Here is an 18,629-nt window from a genome sequence, read left to right on the forward strand (position 1 = left end):
GGGTTTGCATGTCGTTCCACTCGTGTCTAGAATCGTTTCCTCACCCCTGTTGCAGCGTCCTGTGGCTGGTTCATCGCGACGTCTGTCGCTACCTCCACCCGCTTTGCGGAGTGTTCTGCATCTGCAGGCAGAGACGGCTGCTGACTGTTTCCTATAGGTTCCTGTTCACGTGGGAGCGATACTTTGCTCCCTGCTGCCTGGCCATTCACGTGTCCGTTCGAAAGGCTGCCGTTCGCATGCTTCTGAAGCACGAGCTTCTCCTGTACGGGGTCGAACACGAGCCAGTCGTCCGGCCGTGGGATCGTCCTATTGGCATGCTGCATCTTGACCTGCACCAGCTTCGCCAGCGCTTCATTGCACGCTGCGTGGTCCACCGGCGGGGCATCGTCAATGTCATCATCGTCCTCCACGTCGTCTCGATCTTCATCCTCCGACAGCAACGCGGGCACATCTGGCTCTGTGAATGTAAACGGCAGACTATCAAAAACAAACAACCACGAAAAAGTTAGCACGACACTAAAAGTGCACCACCTTGTAGCTCAATAGACCACGTACTAGCTGGGAAGAACCTCGACCAGTTGGTGGTAGAGCCAGCGACCCGAGAGCACGTCCAGAAGCAGCGGCCAGCCCCGGTCCAGCAGACCGCAAGACTTGGCAGCGTAGACGACCACGTAGGCCCCCAGAAGGTGTAGCGTGGGCACGTACACGCGCACCAGCGGCAGCCGCGTGTAGTGCATCGTGAGCTCCTCCAGGAGCGTCTCGTGGAAGGAGAAGTGCGGGTACAGCTCGCACACGGCCGCGGCGTTGGACAGGCACTCGCCCAGCAGGTTGAGCAGCACACCCAGCCCCGCCACGAGGTACACGACGACCCACGGCGCGCGGCGGGCGGCGTCCACGTAGTAGGCCGCCATCGTCGTCGGGAAGTTATCCTGCGGAACCAATAAAATGGTACGATTTGAGTTTCAGCCAAGTTTTTCGTGTGTAGCGTACATATATATCTCGGTTAAAATCAAAATTATCCAGATAAACACTTTCCTGTGAGACTTGATGAGGTCGACAAATTCAGAGCGAAATTTGCCAAACCTGTGGAAATGTATATTAGCGGGCATTTGTTTTCAGAGGTTTTGGCAAAAAAAGTTTGCCAAAGAACATTTGTTTTGACAGGTTTGGCAAGCGTCCGCTCTCATTGGACGACCACGGTCGTACAGTACGTACAAAGTGGTCGTCCAGTTGTTTGGTCGTCCAACTTGGTGGGTGCAGTTTTGTTTTCCTTTCCAATTCCACTCCAAGTTCATTCTCGGATTTTCTTCGTCTCGCGCAAGTAGACCCAAGCAAGCACACCATGGCTGACCAGTTGACCGAAGAGCAGATCGCCGAGTTCAAGGAGGCATTCTCCCTGTTCGACAAGGACGGCGATGGAACCATCACCACCAAGGAGCTGGGCACGGTCATGCGCTCGCTGGGCCAGAACCCCACGGAGGCCGAGCTGCAGGACATGATCAACGAGGTTGACGCGGACGGCAACGGCACGATCGACTTCCCCGAGTTCCTGACCATGATGGCCCGCAAGATGAAGGACACGGACTCGGAGGAGGAGATCCTGGAGGCCTTCAAGGTCTTCGACAAGGACGGCAACGGATTCATCTCGGCCGCCGAGCTGCGCCACATCATGACCAACCTGGGCGAGAAGCTCACGGACGAGGAGGTGGACGAGATGATCCGCGAGGCCGACATCGACGGCGACGGACAGATCAACTACGAGGAGTTCGTCAAGATGATGATGTCCAAGTAAGCGTCGCGTCGCGTCGCGTCCCGTCGGATCGGTAACGTCCGTCGTCGACTGGCGGCGTGGGGCGCAGGCTGCCAGTCGAGCAACTCCCTCGCCCGCCGCGCTGCAAAGATGAATGGTATTGACCCTTAGCTTAAAATAATTTAGAAACAGCGAAAAAATGGTTGCTGCTTCTTGTCATTGCTGCGTTGTGGGTTGGATCTCGTGTCGGCACCTTGCGCTTCAACTCCCGTGCTTCGAATGGAGAAAAGGGGGTAGCCCCATGATGCCTGTCGTTGGGTGAAGACTGTGTAGCACAGCAAAGGAGTCTTGAAGGCCTAGCCAGCGAAATCGAGCAAGTGAGACGGAGCAGGGGATCCGTCACTTTCGCTTGTGTTCCTGGGAATAGAGCTGCCGAAACGGCCGAGTGGCAAGGTGGCTGCGTCGCAGCCCCGAAGGGAGGCATGAGGTACATCCAAGGTCATCCTGATTTATTCGTGTGGTATCGACCTGACTTTGACGAGCAACGTGAGCAGCTTGCGAAGGCGTGGCAAGCAAACCCACCGAGGTTCCGCCCATGACAGCGACTCAGAAGACCAAAGCGATCAATCCATGACGCTGGTATCAAACGCCTAAAAAACGAAACTCGATTGCTCAAGGGAGTTCTGCTGTTTTATTGCACGTGAGCGAACCGCTTCTCGTACTCGCTGTTGCCTTCTTCCATTCGATGGACGGCTGGGACCACATGCAAGATGCAGCCTTCCGCCGACCGCAAAAAGGCTTCGGACAAGTTTCCTTTGCGAACGTTACTTCTTAACTTCACCCAAGAAATAGCTATCAAAAATGCAAATAAAAAAACAAATTCGCTCTTGCGCCAATGTCGCTGGTGTCGATGCTCGCTGGATCCAGACTCGCTGCGCAGCGACGTGAGGATGCTCGGGCTGATTCATACGTACGGCCAATCGTTCCAGCACCCCGTTCGCCGCGGACTCACCGATGCTAGCTAACGGCAGGCCCCCTCGTTCTTATATATATGACCGCCAAGCTTGCGGTGCGCACCTGTGCTCAGGCGGCCTTCTTGAAGTGGTCGGCCGAGTCGAACATTTTACGCTCGGTGAGTTTGCGTTGCAGCACCACATTCCGCGCGGCGGCAGCGCCAGACGGCGCCGAGCTCTTGTCAAGGCCGTAGCGGTCCAGCGCGGCCTGCGACGTGTTGCTGCCCACCGCAGGGCTCGCACTCCCTGCATTCTTCTTAAGTCCTGCGTAGCGCGCGGATCGAGCTGCCAGCGCCGCCTGCGCCGCATTGGCTACCACAGGCTGCGCTGGGGTCGCCACACGTCCGCTCGGGTCTTCCGACAGCTTAATATGCTTCACTTGGTGATTAATCGACGCCTGTGCATTGCCCAGCGTGCCGTACCCCGACGGTGCAGTGCCTGGAGCGGCAGGACTCGCCGCGACGTCCGCCGGCACGTCCGTGGGCTGTCCCTGCTTCTCCATGGCATAGTCCGCCGAGTCGAAGCGTTTGCGCTCCTTGAGTTTGCGTCGGATCAAAATATGCGCGGCCGAGAGCTTCCCGTACTTGGAGACTCCTGCCTGTTCACCAGCTGTGGGCAGCTCTTCTTCCTGTTTCTTCTCCAGTAGATCGCGTCGACTGGGCTTCTTCCTGTTCTCCAGCGCTCCGTATTTGCCCGCGCGACTGGGACTCATGCTCGCGAGCTGCTGGCGACGACTTGCGGCCGCCGCGGAGGACGCGCAGGGCGAACTCACGGACTGCTCGTCGCTCACGTCCTCCATGGGCGCGTCCTCCATCTCCGCGTGGTCGTGGCGGGCCCTAGCCATCTGATAGTCCGCCGAGTCGAACGACGCCTTGCTCTGCAGCTTGCGCTGGATCAGCACGTTGCGCCCCTGCGCCGCGCCTCCCGGCGGCTCCATGGCGTTGAAGAACGCGGATTGACCCATGCGCGCCTGGTTCTGACCCTGCGGCGCCGGCTGAGTCTGATTAGGCGGCGGCGGCTGAGCCGGATTCTGTGGCGGCGACGCTTGATACCGGGCCGCCGCCTTCTTCATGGCGTCGTCCGCCGAGTCGTAGCGCTTGCGCTCGCGCAGCTTCTGGCGCAGCAGCACGTTGCGCGCCGAGAGCGCGCCGTTGTCTTCCGCGGCGCCGCGCGCGCTCGGGGGAGGCACCTGGGCACCGATCTGCAGGTCCATGGCGTTCCAGGCGGCGCGGTTGCTGCCGTTGAGGCGCGCCATGCCGCGCGCGGACGAGAGCATGGGGTCGGTGGCTGGCTGGCGGCAGTCCATGGCTTGGGGACAGTGCGGACTAGAGCGCTTGGAGGGAAATGACCTCTTGGGATCCGAGTCGGGAGGAATTCGTACTTTGTGGGGATCACTGGGGTTCACTATGCCCTATGCGGGAAACGCCCTTTGGCGACAATTGTTCGGATTTCGCTTCAGCTTTAATTATGGCGCCGAGAACCGCTGGTAACTGCGAGACATGGCAATCTCCGCCTAACGCCGCGATATTTAACTTTGCTATCTCAGCGCGAGTGGATCAGCTCCGAGGAGCTGGTGCTGACTCCAGCGCACAGCACGCCTCTCAGCCGCGAACGACGATCGCACACTGTGGGCTCCCCCAGACTCGTCAAGTATTAGGGTCTCGACGACCAAAAGCGGCGAGCAGCGAACTTGCCTGCAGCAGAGAATGTGCCAGTAAGGCTGCCGTCCCGAAGGCGGCTGCACCTGCGCCCCCGTGGGGGCAAATCAGTGACAAATTGGCACTGTCAATCACTTCAACTTCGGTGAATCAGGCCGATTTGCACTCCAACACCGACTACTCGCGGTAATATCCTACAAACGGTCAGGTTGAGTACATCCGCTTGACACGATTCTTGGATGCCTGCATGCTCTCAATATCCATTTGGCAGCAACCTACCATACTACCACGTTGAGTGACTGACGTTACCCGACTTACATGTTGATAAAAACGTTCACAAAGCTTGGAAAGCCTCATTTCTCTCCTCAGTCCCGAATTTGCCGTCTCAAGGAAAGGTGATGACGCTCGGCTGCGGGGTCATCGGTAGGGCTGGAAATGTATTCACTGTGGAAATCGACGACTGTCAGTGTGTGAGCGAGTTGAGAAAAGCGGTCAAGCGCAAGAAGCCAAACACGATCAGGTGCGATGCAGATGAGCTGGAGCTCTTCCTGGCGAAGAAAGACATCGTGCGGGCTAGCGTCGACCACGTCAAAGCTGCACTTGGAGAGGGGTTCATACATGTGCTGGTGAGGGTGCCATTACGTCAAGCGTAAGTGTTTGCTGATTCTATCATGGTTATCCTTTTTGTCGCTGCTATTGCTAATGATAAAAAATGGATACAGATAATGGATCGGATATGTCGTGTTGGGGGCCCTTGAAGGAATTGCTTGGACTGTCGGAAAAGATCCCAGCCACGAAGAAGGAAGTGTAGTCGCGCTCCCCAATTCATATTATTACTTCGGGTTTTCAGAGGGAGGGTATTGGGACTTTGGTGAAGGTGTCTATGTGGATTTGTGACGACTGGATAGAAGACTAGGACTCTCTCATGCATCAACTGTCTGAAGCGCGCACCAGCGAAGATTTACATGGCTTTGTATCTGCTGCAGTTCAACAAGAAAGAGACGAGCAGACGCCACGTTCTGAGGAGCTAGAAGAAGTCATTCAACCTCAGCGACCCCAGCAGTAAGGGGGAACCGATGAGAGAGCAGGAACCTAATGGCATACTTCGTTTTGGTCCTGTACTGTCGCAGTTGGCACGGACGATTTGTACGTGGAGTGCATATCCTTATGCGCAAAGGTTCTCACGTCATAGAGTACTAGAAACCACGATGTGATGTAAATGCTTGGACCTGTTGCCGCCTCACAGTACAGCTTAACGACCGGAGTTTGTACGACTGCGTTTAACCAACACGCAGCAGATTTTCTTCTTGGACTACCTGACTTTGACTTCACTGGCGTGATGTACTAGATATCCACCAAGAGCACAACTGCTGCATGATACTTCGAAGTAGCAGAGAAGGCTCGGCAAGCTATGATGCCGTAAAACTCGTCGACGCTCGAAAAGGAGACGTTCGTGATTTTTGACGAAGCTCGTTCGAGAGGATCCGACATGAAACTCCTGTCGGATGCTGCAGCTGTACTGGCACTAGGACCGAAGTTCACCAAGGACAAGCTGATGCAAGATCCTGGTCGCATGAGGTAGCTTGGATGCAACCAAAGGCTATGGATGGCTAACTTTGATGAAATCACGCAGAGCATTCTGCAGACTGGAGACCATCGTGCGATTTCTCAATTATCCGCGCTTGATGTGTCGAATTGGGTCATGGGCAACACGTTCGCTCGTGGGCTGCTGGAATGAGCAGGCGATGGCGTTGTCAGTGCATGAACCGACATGTGAATGGGATCGTGTTAATCTTGGACCTGGAGAGCTTTATTCGACAGCACTACCCCGAGATGGGAACTACGCTGCTATTTTGCAAGTTCGTTCGGTGGAAGTAACTAGAAGCGGTGGATTGTGTACGGTTAAGGCCTTGCTGGCCCATAGTTTGGGCTTACTGGACGACGACGCAGCTCAAGAAATCTGCGAGCCCATTGTGTTCTTTCGTACTTCTTCCCTCTGTGTGAGCATCAATGCTTCCGCTACTGAGCAAACGCGTCGAGTGGAGAGCAACGTAGCGTAGACGATATGACGACTCGGCGGATATCGGAGTTGATCGCTTGTGGGGAGAAGCGCGGTGCGAACTTTGTACTCATAGCATTGGTGAATTTGATTAGACCGGGATCTCCTGAGCAGTTCGAATAGAGTCAAGTTAGCAAATTATCGCCGGACGATGAGCAGCTTGGGAGCAGCGTTGAGTCATCCGGAGCACAGTATGCGATCAATCTGCGCACGGGTGTTGTGTTGACCGATGGCAAGGCTGTCGACGGTGTCTCCAAGACACCGCGGAGTCCACTACTATAGTTACACACCACGCTTCGATGACGCTCAGGAAGTACTACACACTCTAGCCGTCAGCTGATCCGTTTAGGCCTTGTAGGAGAGGAATTCGATTTGTATTTGTATTTGCTGCGGTTATGATGGCTATGCCCGAGCTGTAGGACAGGAATTCGAGCGCCAGGAGCTCGAAGTGCGACATTGGACAAAACGGGTCCTGCGTGTGGCCCTGCATAAAACACCTCCTCGTTCTCGTAGCGTGGCTTGATAAAAACTTCGTGCGAGGCCTTGTCCTCGTACGCCTCGAACGCCAGCATCGTGCCGTACTGAGGCAGACATCAATCTGCAACACGCCCAGCAGCGCCACGATCGAGTTATGGTGCGCTGGGAAGTAGGAGAGCTCGGCTGGCTGGCTGCTTGTTGGCCACCACCGCCTTGACACCTCCTTCAGTTTGTTCTGAGCGCGCCGTAGCAAGAATCCTTGCGATGGTACGGTCGCTGCCACAGCCCACCTCGCTCGATCTTGCTCCTAGGCTGCACCACGTCGTCGTGCGCAATGAACTCGACCTCGTTGAACATTTGCAGCGGGTGCACATAGAACTACGGAACATTCTGCTGCTCGAAGAAGCCTCGAAGCAGACACAGCACCGACTCAGTAGTGCGCGGGACACTGCTAAACAGCACGTAGACGTCGTCCGCCTGGACGTTATCCCCACGAACGGTCCGTATGGCTGTCTCTTGAGACATGACGGTCTGTTCCAGCAACTCGAACTGCTCGGTAGTGTGTCCACCGTGGAGGCCCACAAGTCCTTCTCCTGCTGCGTGGCCTGCACCTTCGTCCCGATGGGCCTGAGCACGGCCGTGCGGTGTGGAAGATGCGACTAGTCGAAGAGGTAGCCATTACACATACCTGTTGAAGCTTGTCAAAGATGTAGCCATTACAGGTCCCACTGTAATGACCCCACTGTAATGGCTACAGCTTCGACTAGCTGCAACAGGAATGCGCCAGCAGCAGCACCACTGTTTGGCGAAGCAGAGTCTGTTGCTCGTCTTCTTCTTTGGGCTTGAAGAACTCCCTTCCATCGCTCGCGACTGTCAGCAGCAGCTGATCCCATCGTCGCAGAGCGCTGTAGCCACGCAGAGCCCTTGCGAGGTTTGCTGCTGGCCGTGTGGGGCCACAACAGCGAGTGGATTGGGATCACTTTCAGCCCAACAGTGCGTGGCTTCTAGAACATGCCATTCTTAGCGCTAGAGCCACACAAAACGAGAGATGTCGCATCTTTATTTCGTTTGAATTCAGTTTGGCGCCCAAACGCCCGCCCCAAGACCAAACGAGTCATTCTCCGTTTGGACCAGCAGAGCTCAAGCAAGAAACTTCCGACTGGACCATGGTGAGCGAGACGTACCTTCGCAAGGCGCTGGCGCACACGAAGACCAAGTACGCGAGCGTTCAAGACGCGCACTCGCAGCTACAGGCGAAGCACGCGCTGCTGGAGGGCGAGCGCAACGATCAGGAGGCCGACGTCTGGCTTTGGATGATGCAGCACGACAGGCTCCAGGCCAAGCACAAGAAGCTCCAGGACGAGCACGCGCAGTGGAAGGGCGCATGCGCCGCGCTCATGGAGGAGGTGGAGCGCAAGTTTTTGGAGGAGGACTACATGGCCGAGCTGGCGCAGCAGTATGGCCAGTCTCGCTGGCACGTGGCCAAGGTGGCCGAGCTGGAGGTTGAGCTGCAGCGCAAGCTCGCTGAGACCCAGCAGCTGGCCAAGGAGCGGGAACAAGCACTGACCGACAAGGTTGCGGCGCTCGAGAGCGAGGTGGCGGCGATCAAGGCAATCGAGGCGACGTCCAAGAGCGAGGTGGCGAATCTCAGCAGCGCCATGAACCAGATACGTGCCGACTTCGCCAAGTCCCGCCTGTCCAGCGAGGAGACGGCGGACAGACTGACCAAGGAACTCGCAGAGGCCAAGGCCGAGACCGAGCAGCACGTCGAGGCGACCAACACACTGCGCTCGCAGATGACGGCGCTGCTAACCAGCGCGAAGACGGCTGTGACCAGCTGGGAAGCTGCCGCCACCAAGAAGAAGCTAGTGGCCATGGAAGCGACCAAGATCGTCAAGGTGCCGACGCAGACGCAGCCGCGCTGTGTCCAGAGGCGGGAGGTGGAGTTGACGGAGACTGTGGTGAGGCTGGAGAAGCTGAAGCTGAGTGGAGAGACTGCCGTGCGCTCCAACAGCACGACAAAAACGGCGGCGGCGCCTGTGAAGTTGGCGGCGCAGAGGCTGCAGCAGTCCAAGGAGACGAAGAGTGCTGCGAAGAAGGAGTCGTTCGGTTGGGCGTCCAAGACCAAGAGGCTGGCGCCTTCGCCATCGCCCACGTCGTCGTCGCCGCAGCGTTCTCGGCGGTCGGCAGCTTAGTCGTCTTGGACGGCAGCTGGACGTGGACTGCTGCATGGCGGCTGCTGCGGCAAGGTCATGATCGGCGACAAGCTGGAATAATTGGCGTGGGGAACTGACCCGCTTGGAGGCATTCATTTCTGCCTCTTGGCGTGATCGGCTCTCCAAGGCCTCTCCAGTTTGGCGGGACAGAGACTCATCTCTCTCTGTCCCGCGCTAGTCTGTGGCTATTCTACGGTGGAGGTTCCTGGGCGTGGAGTGCTGGGGCTGGTAGGCCTTGCGTGAGGTGCGCCAGCAGCTCAGTTGATCGGGGCTCATTACCCTCGTTCAAGCTGTAGATGCCGGCGTGCTTCGCGCGAGGTGCGGGTGTGGCGGACTTTGCAGTGGTCGACAGGGACTCATGACTCTCTGTCGACCACTGTGATTGTGCAGTCGCTTGCTCTGCTACTTTGCTTCGGCGCTTGCGTCCGAGGCTTTCGTCGTGTGCTGTGCCCAGACTTCGCTTGCCGAATGGACACGGCTGCTTGATGAAGACAAGATAACTCTGATGAACAACCGACCACGCTCGCTAAGACCAGTCCGAAGACAAGTTCGCAATGTGGATGTGTAGCTTTAGCTGAGTAAGACTTTATAATGGCTTTGTGCTTCCAAGGTTGTTGCTCCATTGAGTCGGGTCTTAATTACTTATGCGCTACCAACTACATCAACTACATGCACGTGCCAAGCTGCAATTTCTATACAGCAACAGCGGACACCACCATCGTCCGACAGCTTCGTGCGCAGCAAGTGGCCTGCGTGCTTGTGCACAATCCCCTGTCCTTCGGCGTCGAGCAAACTACTGGTTAAGGGGCCGCTCGACGTGAGGCTGTTGCGTACGAGCACAGCAGGGTTCTCCTTGGGGCGATGGGCCCCATCAAGATGTATCGGATAGTCGATGACGTTGGCCTAATTGACGAGCATCACAAAAGCACAATAAGAATATCAATAGGTTAGGCACGATTCACAATACATACAGCTAATACAGACGTACGCTTTTGACTAGACACCATAGCGCTTGGCATTCGGCAGCTCTGCGATAGCGTCGTTCTGCGGCAACCCGTCGGGAACTCAGACGATGACTCGCCGTAGTGCGTCTCAGAAGACTTAGAAGGAAACACTAGCCAAGCAGAAATCACCACAACGCCAGAGCATCCTGCAAGCCAACTGATGAGTGCATGCCCAACACGAGCGACCTGTTACAGGCGAGCAACGACGCGATGGTGGTGAGCTCCGCTACAGCAGCAGCCACGTCGGCCGGGGGCTCGTGCAGCATGCAGTCGGGGCGATGCCCAGATACGCACCTCATCCTGCACCTGCCTCCAGAGCTGCAGCAGATGACTCGTGAGCCTGTCTACTGCAAGCACCAGCAACACGTCCGTTCCAGCTCCCTCTTCGAGCAACAGACAGCGCACCATTGGACGCAGCCACTCGACCTCGCGATCCACCTGACTCCTGTACATATGCGGCAGCTCCACGCCGCGCGCGAGCTCAACCCGAGGCACAAGGGATGTGCGCCAAGGTGAGCGTGGGCTCCTTGGACTTGATTGGGCCGCACAGCAGCCCCGTCCTCCTTCATTCAGCTCTCGCCTTCAACACTCAATCATATGTGGACCACACATCCACATCTTGATAAGAGAGGAATCGTGTTCCGACGTCTCGGCGTGGCTGCGTGACTGGCGCCTCGAGGATCTGCTGGTGGCGTGTGTGCTGGACTCCATTCGCTGTGCGTCGAGCATGGGGTCTCTGAGCGCGCGCGCGTGGGGAACCGGACAGCGCCGGAGACGCCCGGGAATCTGGCGTTGACGTTGTCGCCATGTGGATCGAGCTGCTGCGCGTCGTCAGGAACCCTTAGTTTCCCAACGCCCAGCAGGCAACGGCGGAGGCCGTGGGCGAGCTGCTGAATGAGGGGCTGCGGGCCGCACTGCTGGACGAAGTGCACGGCCGCCACTTCTGCCAGCCGCGGGCGTGGGCACGGTGGAGCGTACGGCTCTCGTGGCCTGGTAGCTGCAATTCCTGGATGAGGAGACACTGCCGAGAGAGCTGCTGCTGACTATGGTAGCTCCTAGAGAGAGGGATACGCTGGGCGGCGCCGTGAAAACGGCCAAGACGGTGCACAACTGGGAAGCCAGAGTGGTAGTGGCGCACCCTGCTGCCCTGGCTTGGGAGCTAGAGTGGAGCAGCATGGAAATCAGGACGAAGCGCTCCACTACTTTGTATTGCTTCGCCTGCAGAACTTACATTAAGCTAACGGTGGTGAAACATGGCGGACTTCGCCCTTGAAGTCACGATGCCCATTCAAATTCTCCCCTTTACGTGGTCCATGAAGTACACTTTCGACCTTGATCTTATTTCCGTGGAGCGCGTGGACGTGTTGGCGTCGGAGCTACGGAATCAACAAGAAGAGCTTGAGAAACTCCGTGGAGATATGACATTTAACCGAGCGTTCTCCTCCAGGCCTCAACCAAAGCTAAGCGTGCACCTACTAGCTATGACTAGGAGGGTGAACGGCGGCTGTTTGCAGTCTCACTTCTGCATCTATGTCGAGGGCCACTACAGCTCTACACCACTTGACGTATTGTTCCAAGTGGTAGAACAAGTTGCAGACTCTTTTTCAAACCGGAAGGTTCGTTTACCATTGAAGACACGCCGGCAAGTCAATCCGACTCTCCAGCCTAATCAGTATACCCACTCTTCTTTCAAACAACCGCCCAAGCTGAAAGCTCGACCTCTTGGGTTGAGGCGAGAGTCTTGACTGGATCGCCTAATGGATGAAGAAATTTACGATCGCAAGTTGTATTAACCTTGTCATCAGCCCTCAACCGACCATCGAATCGCTGTTCGAGCGGAGCTGAAGACAGCTAACGATGAAATTGCCGTGCGCCGGTTGCGGGAGCTGGTAGGTTGACGCCGCTTGCAGCTCCAGCTGTTCCTCGCTCAGTCAGAGCTGCAACGGACACCACGGCGTCGCATCTCGCTGTGTGCAGACATGCCCGGATGAACGAATTGTCTTCAATTCGAGCGGGGAAGGTTGTGATCTGACACAGCTGCGCCTGCGTGTTTGGTGCCAGACGCTCTTGGCCCAACGACCACTTCGAGCTCCCTCATGATGTCGACCACCAAGCTGCTTGTAGTGATTTGGCCTTGAGAGAGCCACGTCGGACGGCGTCTGGTACTGGCGTTCGCAGCTTGGACAAGTCTGGCCAAGTTGCCTTCGACCCACTCGAAGAGGACGCCAGAGATAGTGGCATACCAGCGAGATACGCGTCCAGCTACCAAGCCACTAGGTTAGTACACCGAACAATCTGCATGCAGCAGATTGTACTGTACTGCACTCACCTGTGGAATGCAGTCCCTGAGCGACAGCCACAGCCTCTGCTCGCGCTCGGTAGAACACGTCGTGGCGTCTGGGAAAGGAACTTGGCCAGCCAAATATCTCACAAACTGTGAAATGTTGCTACGCTTCGAGCACAGCAACAATTTGATCGGTCGCTGGTGTGCTTGTGTTGGATCGGACGAAGAAGACCGCAAGGGCTCGCGTCATATACGTCTTGTCGACGCCCGACAGTTCAAGATACTCTGCCGGGTCTTCGAGTTTTGCATGGAATTATTAAAAGGCGGGTCGTGTTATCACTGGTCGATCGATTTCTACGAAGACGAGAGCACCACGGTGGAGCCGTAAGACATTCAAGAGCCTGCAGAAGTGCTCAACCGCAAGACACTATTACTAGGCGTTCGCTTCACTTTCAGCGACATCCAAATTGCTACACATAGTTACGATCACGACCGCGAGCAGGAAGTAGAGCCAGCCGACGTACTTCCACGCAAGTGCGACCAGAGCCAGTAATATGCCAGTCGCCGCCACCTGGAAGAGGGGCTCGTTTTCCAGGCGCTCACGCTCCTTGCGCTCTCGTTGGATGCGAGATCGCTCCTTGCGCTCTTGTTCCTTACGTCTTCGCTCCTTGACATCTTGCACCAGGTTGTTGCGCTCCCAGTGGTTTCGCAACATACCATAGGACGCAGCTCCGAACGCTGAGAGCGCTCCGAGGGCTATCAAGGAGGACAGCAGGGTTTCACCTTTACAAAACCTTTCTCCTGCATTGTTGATCAGCGACGGCGACAGCTTCACCTTCGCGCGTTTGTCGAATTTGCCACCAGCTTCTTGGAGGCTCGTCGGTCGGTCTTTGATGGCACTGGTAGCGAACTTGGTATCTTTCCTTGTCAAGACTGAGCGGCTGCGATTGTCTCCACGTTTGTGCGTACGAGCAGCGTAGTCCCATTGTTGGTTGGAAGCCTGTACCTCTGCACTTCGGATGGAATCCTTCTTGCCACTCTTGTACGGGGGCATTGTTGGTTCGACGTACAAATTGAATAATGGTTTCGTTGTCAGGAGGACTGTGGTCGAGAACGAGGCTGTCAGACCTGATGGGCGTTCTGATCGATGCCAAGTGAGGCCTTTGGTAGACATTTTTGTACTCGGATGAGATGATTCGATCAAGTGATTGAGCTCATGCGCCGCATATTTGAAGGATAAACGATATCTCTGGAGATAGGACACAATATGGTAAGCAACGCTGCACGGTGTGGTCGCTGAAAACCCGTGCCAACGTTTCGAAATAGCACTGGAATTGTGCTGTCAAATTCAAAACCAACTCGTGATCTGACCTCTTCGATGCAGCCGATGTGTCGATCTTCGAGCTACCAATCCTAGAGACTTGATGGGTTCGAGCCAACCCCTCTGGGTGCATTTCAAAAAGCTCGTCATCTTTCACAGCCTACACATCTTGGGGGCCACAACTCAAGCTCGGCGACTGGGAAGATCCGCTCAATGCTCTTTACAGCAAGCTTGTGAGTGAGCAGCGTGACGCATCGAACATTACCAGTGCCATCGAGAACCACAGCGTCTTCGTGGAGGATTTCTCGGCCGTCGGACAGTTCACTGACACCACCAAGTCCTCGTCGAAGTGCACGCCAAGCGCACTTGGTTTCTTCTCCAATCACGCGAAAAGAGGACTGCTGTTACCGTTGGCCGTCAAGCTGATTGATACGGGACTCACGTACACGAGGAAAGACTCGGCGGGCGAGTGGCAATTGGCCGATATGGCGCTGGATTCGTCGGAGCTCAACTTCAGACAAGCGTTTCACTTCGTGCAGACGCGCCTGGTGTACATTCTGATCCAGGTCGAACTCATGCGAAGCATGGCTCATTGGCATCCGGTCTACGCGTAGCTGGACTACTGTTTGCTCGGCAATTTCGCCGTGGAGTGTTTGGCCGGCAGCGTTCTTCTTTCGACGGGAACACCTTTCGACCAAAGCGCTGCGTATGAATGGATGCCATGGCATTACAAGGCCGCTCCGTTCAGCCCCGCTGCGCTGTACAATAATCCACTTCCCACGGAAAAGGGAGTCGCAGTGAACCAACGCTTGACCTCAGAAATACCAAGAATGTAGATTAAGCCAATACCACATTTGTCGTCATGCCTGCGGACCTCTTTATATCGCCACATTCCACTGTTTCCGGTACGTATTTTCCAGACATCGCTCGAAGGAGCTTTCGTCATTGCCCCGATAGATTCCAAGTAGATCGCCAACTACATGTTGGACGTTGCGTTTGTTGTTAAAATATTCGTGGTGTGTGATATCATTTGCAAATAAAGTCGCCGCCCGCTTCCTCTATATATGGAGTGCTGTAGGTGCTCCTTCCTCAGCTCCCAGCGCCAGGGGATCACAACGTAGCATCGATACATTGCAGACGGCGGCATTGGTGAGGTATCCTCCATTTACCATGCCTACCGGCGAGAAAAGACCACCGCGAGTGGATGTGAAGACCATGTACCCGAATTTTCACGCCGAGCAGCACAAGCATCATGTTCAGGAGAGCAGCACAATGGCCGTCGCTCGAAAACGTCGAGATAGTTCGGATGGCAGCACTAGACGAGACGGATACGAGGCTTCCACACGCCCTTCGTCTCGAAATGGGCTCTTGCAGCTCAAACAACGAGTTGGTCACCGCCACAGTGGAGATGGCATGTCCGCCCACCAACCGGAGGTGTCATCGGCCGAGCGTTCCAGGCAATCAATTCCTCCGATCGCAGTCAACCGGAGCTCCAACCAGCAAGAAGGGGTGGCATCTACACTTCATGACGATGGCTTGGCAGATCCGGGGATGATCGATCCTTCGTTACGTCCTCCGTCTCGTCAGGTCGCTCTTCGCGGAGAGCTGAGCTTGAGCCCATCGGCATGGGAGAGCTCCGCAGACAGCGTGGGAGTATCTCCTCGCCTTCGACCACTGCCATTTCCTACAGCCTTATCTGGAAGCGCGCGTTCCCTGGTGGAGGCCACGACAGCGAGGTTAACCAGCTCAGTAGATGGAGAATCCCTTCAGGACCTTGTGATGAATGCCCGCCCTCGAACGCGATACGCGAGAAGAGAATTACACCGCCAGGGATCTGCTCGAACTCTGGCACGGATCTCCACAGCGCCCACGACACTGCGCGGACACCAGTCCCTGGACGGTACATCGGTCTCTGCACGGGAAGCAACCTCTCTGGTTAGTAGTCGCTCTACGGGAACTCTGCGCAGTGCCGCTGATTTCAGTCGACGACCTCTTAGCCGTCAGGCAGTACAATCCGCAGTCGTGCATACAGTTGAAGCAGTACTACCAGGGGAACGAGTCGATGACGGCACGGACGATGACGACGATACCAATTTCTTCTTGACTGAGTTGGAGGCTGCAGCGCGAGCCGCAGGTGCTACCGCCGCAGCGAAGCTTCGAGTGTTGGCGAGGCATGTTGCGTTAGCATCTTTCGTGCTCTACGGGAGCCCATCCGCCCTGGTAGCTGCTATTCAGCACTTCACGGCAGCATTGAAATTACTCGAAACGTCCCAGGAAGATGCTGTCTGGGCCAAAACCGATTCACCACAAGGGCTAGCGTTGGCATCCTTGCTTCACCACCACCGGGGAGTAGCTCTTCGCGAACTTGTAGTTGCCTCGACTTCGTCAACCAGCAAAGCTGCTATGGTCTGCGTCAAGCTGGCCTTCGCAGCTCAGCGACGTGCGCTCGAACTGGCCCAGCGAGCTCAAGACCCTCGACTCCAGGCTCGGGCAGTAAAGACGCTGGGTTTGCTGCTCTTGGATGCCCATACGTATGGACCAGCCTTGACACATCAGCAAGAGGCGCTACAGCTTGCGCTTGAGGAAAAAGACCGTGAGCTAGAGGCCCGCGTGTACGCCAATCTGGGTAACTTGGCCCTTGCACAGCTGAATTTCGGTCATGCTCTGAGCTGCCACCATCGAGATCTCCAGTTGTGCTCGTCTAAAGCACTGGACTGCCGCTTGGGGCGCGCACGGGCTCACCGAAACCTGTCGATCGTTTATGCGAAGCTCCACCGGCGTAACCAGCAGCTGACTCACGAAAAAGAAGCGCGTATCGCTGAATACAATGACGGTGGTGCTTACTTGAACGACGTAGCGAGCCACACAGACAACAGCGTCGGCAATATCTGCTTCCAACCCACCACATGCATCGACCCAGCGCTCGTTACTCTTGTAACGCAGAATCTCGCGGAAATTGTGCGTGGATTATCAGGACAAAATCGGGGCTTGACGGAGGAGAATGACGACAACAACTCGATCACAGCAGCCTTGGAGCAAGAGTGGAGCACCGCAGAAGTGGACTTGGAGGCTGCGGTTGCCATAGTATCCACCGAAGCACTTACACAGATAACTGGACAAGGTAGTGAATCTTTCACGCCTTCTCCCACCAAGTCACCAAACAAAGCTGCGTTTTCACGCCATGTTTCCATCCGAATCAACAATTACAGCTCTGCCCCAGCCTCGCAACAGCCAGAATCGTCACTACAAAGTCAAGAGTAACACACACAAGTAGGAATAGTCACAAGTAAAACGATATTTGCACCACCAGCACCACGCCCATCTACTCAAGTCCGCAAAGGCTCAGATCCGAGTTCAGACCGCCGTGGATCTCCTTGTTTTTCAGCTTCGTGCGTCGAGTGAGGAACGCGTCGAAGCCGTCCATTCCCTGCAGGTCCTCCTTGGTCAACGGGTTCCCTTCCAGGTTCATCACCTGCACAGCCGAGCCTTCTCCCAGCAGCTCCGCCGCAATAGGCTGCACCTTGGCACCAGCCGAGCGTCCCACCAGCGTGTTCCGTCGCGCCGACAGCACCTTGAGCTTGGTACATCTCGCCAGTGCAGCTGGCAGCTCCGTTAGCTTGTTACCGTCCAGATTCAAGTCCTGCAGCTCCTGCTGCTCGCCCAAATTGGACGGCAAGGTCTCCAGCACATTGTCCGCCAGGTCCAGCTCCTGCAACTGAGCGAGTTCCAGCACACTGCGAGGCACAGCACGCAGTCGATTGCCTTTGAGTGACAATTTGGTCAAATTGGGCGGCAGGGCGCTGGGGATATCCTCCAGTAAGTTGCCGTCCAGCACCAGCTTTAATTTTCGAAAACCATACACATCACGTCAATATGAAGAATACTTCAATACACAATAAACGAATGGAATATCCGTATATGGACAATGTGTTTGTGTATCGCGTACCGTGGTGAGCGCCTCGAGCGCCGACAGGTCCGGTAGCGTCACGAGGACGTTGGAGGACACTTTGAGCGTCTTCAACGCCTTCAGTTTGTCCAATTGCGGGGGCAATTCGCTCAGTCGGTTGCCCGTGAGGTCCAGTGTGCGCAGGGTCGACAGTTCCAGTAGCTCTTCCGGCAGTTTTTTCAGCTTGCTGTTGGGCAGCGCCAGCACGCCCGTGGCCTTGGCCGACCGCAGCTTCTGCTGCTGCACGCTGCGGTTGTTCTTGGGCTTGCTCTTGGCCTGCGCGTGGGCCTCGCGCGCCTTGGTCGCGGTGTTCCCCATGGTCTGATTATCGTCCGGGAAAATGGAGATTTGACGAAAATTGTATGATTTGCATACATGAGGTCTGGTTGCCTTTTAACTCAGTATTATTATACTTGCTGCCAAACCTCGAGTTTTAATCGTGGTGTCCTCGCCACGCGAGTTACAGACCCCGCTGTAGCCCAAAAACTATCACAATTTGGTGTTGCTCCACCATCGAGTTCCAAGTCCCTGTTCACATCAACATGATTTCAGGGATCTGACCCTTGCTGGAGAAATGCACCAGTCTCCAGTGTAAAAGTCTCGAACGGCAGGTTGCTCTTGGGGATGTTCTGCCTATCTTTTGCAAAATTCTCCTGCGTCTACTTCAACTGCCAAGCACCGCTGGTGGTATCCAACTTGGGAATCATTCCAATACAGCACGGGGCGGCTCGCCACGATACATATATTGTGCAGCAAGAACTGTATGGAGCGACCAACCATCCGTCGGCCGCATGGCCTGGCCGAATGCTTGCAACCATCAACCCTGGACGCCTCCTGAAGTTTGCAAGCGAAGCACCAGAAAACCCACACGAACAATTGGCCAGTGCTTGTTGGTTCACCA

At 55.9% G+C, this 18,629-nt stretch overlaps 8 protein-coding genes across 8 annotated transcripts; 3 read left to right on the forward strand and 5 right to left on the reverse strand.

Moving 5' to 3' along the window:
• Positions 1-26: 26 nt before the first annotated feature.
• KRP23_11429 (uncharacterized protein) lies at positions 27-911 on the reverse strand (the record flags this gene model as incomplete). Its single annotated transcript, XM_067881980.1, has 2 exons — positions 27-477; positions 556-911. The coding sequence occupies 2 exons, from the start codon at positions 909-911 to the stop codon at positions 27-29; spliced, it is 807 nt and encodes a 268-aa protein (XP_067740266.1).
• Positions 912-1,342: 431 nt separating this feature from the next.
• KRP23_11430 (Calmodulin) lies at positions 1,343-1,792 on the forward strand (the record flags this gene model as incomplete). The annotated part of the gene is made up of 1 exon (XM_067881981.1): positions 1,343-1,792. One exon carries the CDS (start codon positions 1,343-1,345, stop codon positions 1,790-1,792), a length of 450 nt encoding a protein of 149 aa, XP_067740267.1.
• A 1,041-nt stretch (positions 1,793-2,833) lies between these two features.
• Positions 2,834-4,069, reverse strand: KRP23_11431 (uncharacterized protein; the record flags this gene model as incomplete). The annotated part of the gene is made up of 1 exon (XM_067881982.1): positions 2,834-4,069. One exon carries the CDS (start codon positions 4,067-4,069, stop codon positions 2,834-2,836), a length of 1,236 nt encoding a protein of 411 aa, XP_067740268.1.
• Positions 4,070-4,819: 750 nt separating this feature from the next.
• On the forward strand, positions 4,820-5,074 carry KRP23_11432 (Crinkler effector protein 4; the record flags this gene model as incomplete). The annotated part of the gene is made up of 1 exon (XM_067895790.1): positions 4,820-5,074. The coding sequence occupies one exon, from the start codon at positions 4,820-4,822 to the stop codon at positions 5,072-5,074; it is 255 nt and encodes an 84-aa protein (XP_067740269.1).
• A 4,970-nt stretch (positions 5,075-10,044) lies between these two features.
• KRP23_11433 (uncharacterized protein) lies at positions 10,045-10,630 on the reverse strand (the record flags this gene model as incomplete). The annotated part of the gene is made up of 3 exons (XM_067881983.1): positions 10,045-10,076; positions 10,162-10,363; positions 10,472-10,630. 3 exons carry the CDS (start codon positions 10,628-10,630, stop codon positions 10,045-10,047), a joined length of 393 nt encoding a protein of 130 aa, XP_067740270.1.
• A 2,264-nt stretch (positions 10,631-12,894) lies between these two features.
• On the reverse strand, positions 12,895-13,515 carry KRP23_11434 (uncharacterized protein; the record flags this gene model as incomplete). Its single annotated transcript, XM_067881984.1, has 1 exon — positions 12,895-13,515. One exon carries the CDS (start codon positions 13,513-13,515, stop codon positions 12,895-12,897), a length of 621 nt encoding a protein of 206 aa, XP_067740271.1.
• A 2,670-nt stretch (positions 13,516-16,185) lies between these two features.
• Positions 16,186-17,043, forward strand: KRP23_11435 (uncharacterized protein; the record flags this gene model as incomplete). Its single annotated transcript, XM_067881985.1, has 1 exon — positions 16,186-17,043. The coding sequence occupies one exon, from the start codon at positions 16,186-16,188 to the stop codon at positions 17,041-17,043; it is 858 nt and encodes a 285-aa protein (XP_067740272.1).
• A 61-nt stretch (positions 17,044-17,104) lies between these two features.
• KRP23_11436 (Leucine-rich repeat-containing protein 57) lies at positions 17,105-18,046 on the reverse strand (the record flags this gene model as incomplete). The annotated part of the gene is made up of 2 exons (XM_067881986.1): positions 17,105-17,620; positions 17,729-18,046. The coding sequence occupies 2 exons, from the start codon at positions 18,044-18,046 to the stop codon at positions 17,105-17,107; spliced, it is 834 nt and encodes a 277-aa protein (XP_067740273.1).
• Between the last annotated feature and the right edge of the window lie 583 nt (positions 18,047-18,629).

The sequence above is a fragment of the Phytophthora ramorum genome (genome assembly GCF_020800215.1).
Source record: "Phytophthora ramorum isolate Pr-102 chromosome Unknown Phyram_PR-102_s0012, whole genome shotgun sequence".
Taxonomy (NCBI): domain Eukaryota; phylum Oomycota; class Peronosporomycetes; order Peronosporales; family Peronosporaceae; genus Phytophthora; species Phytophthora ramorum.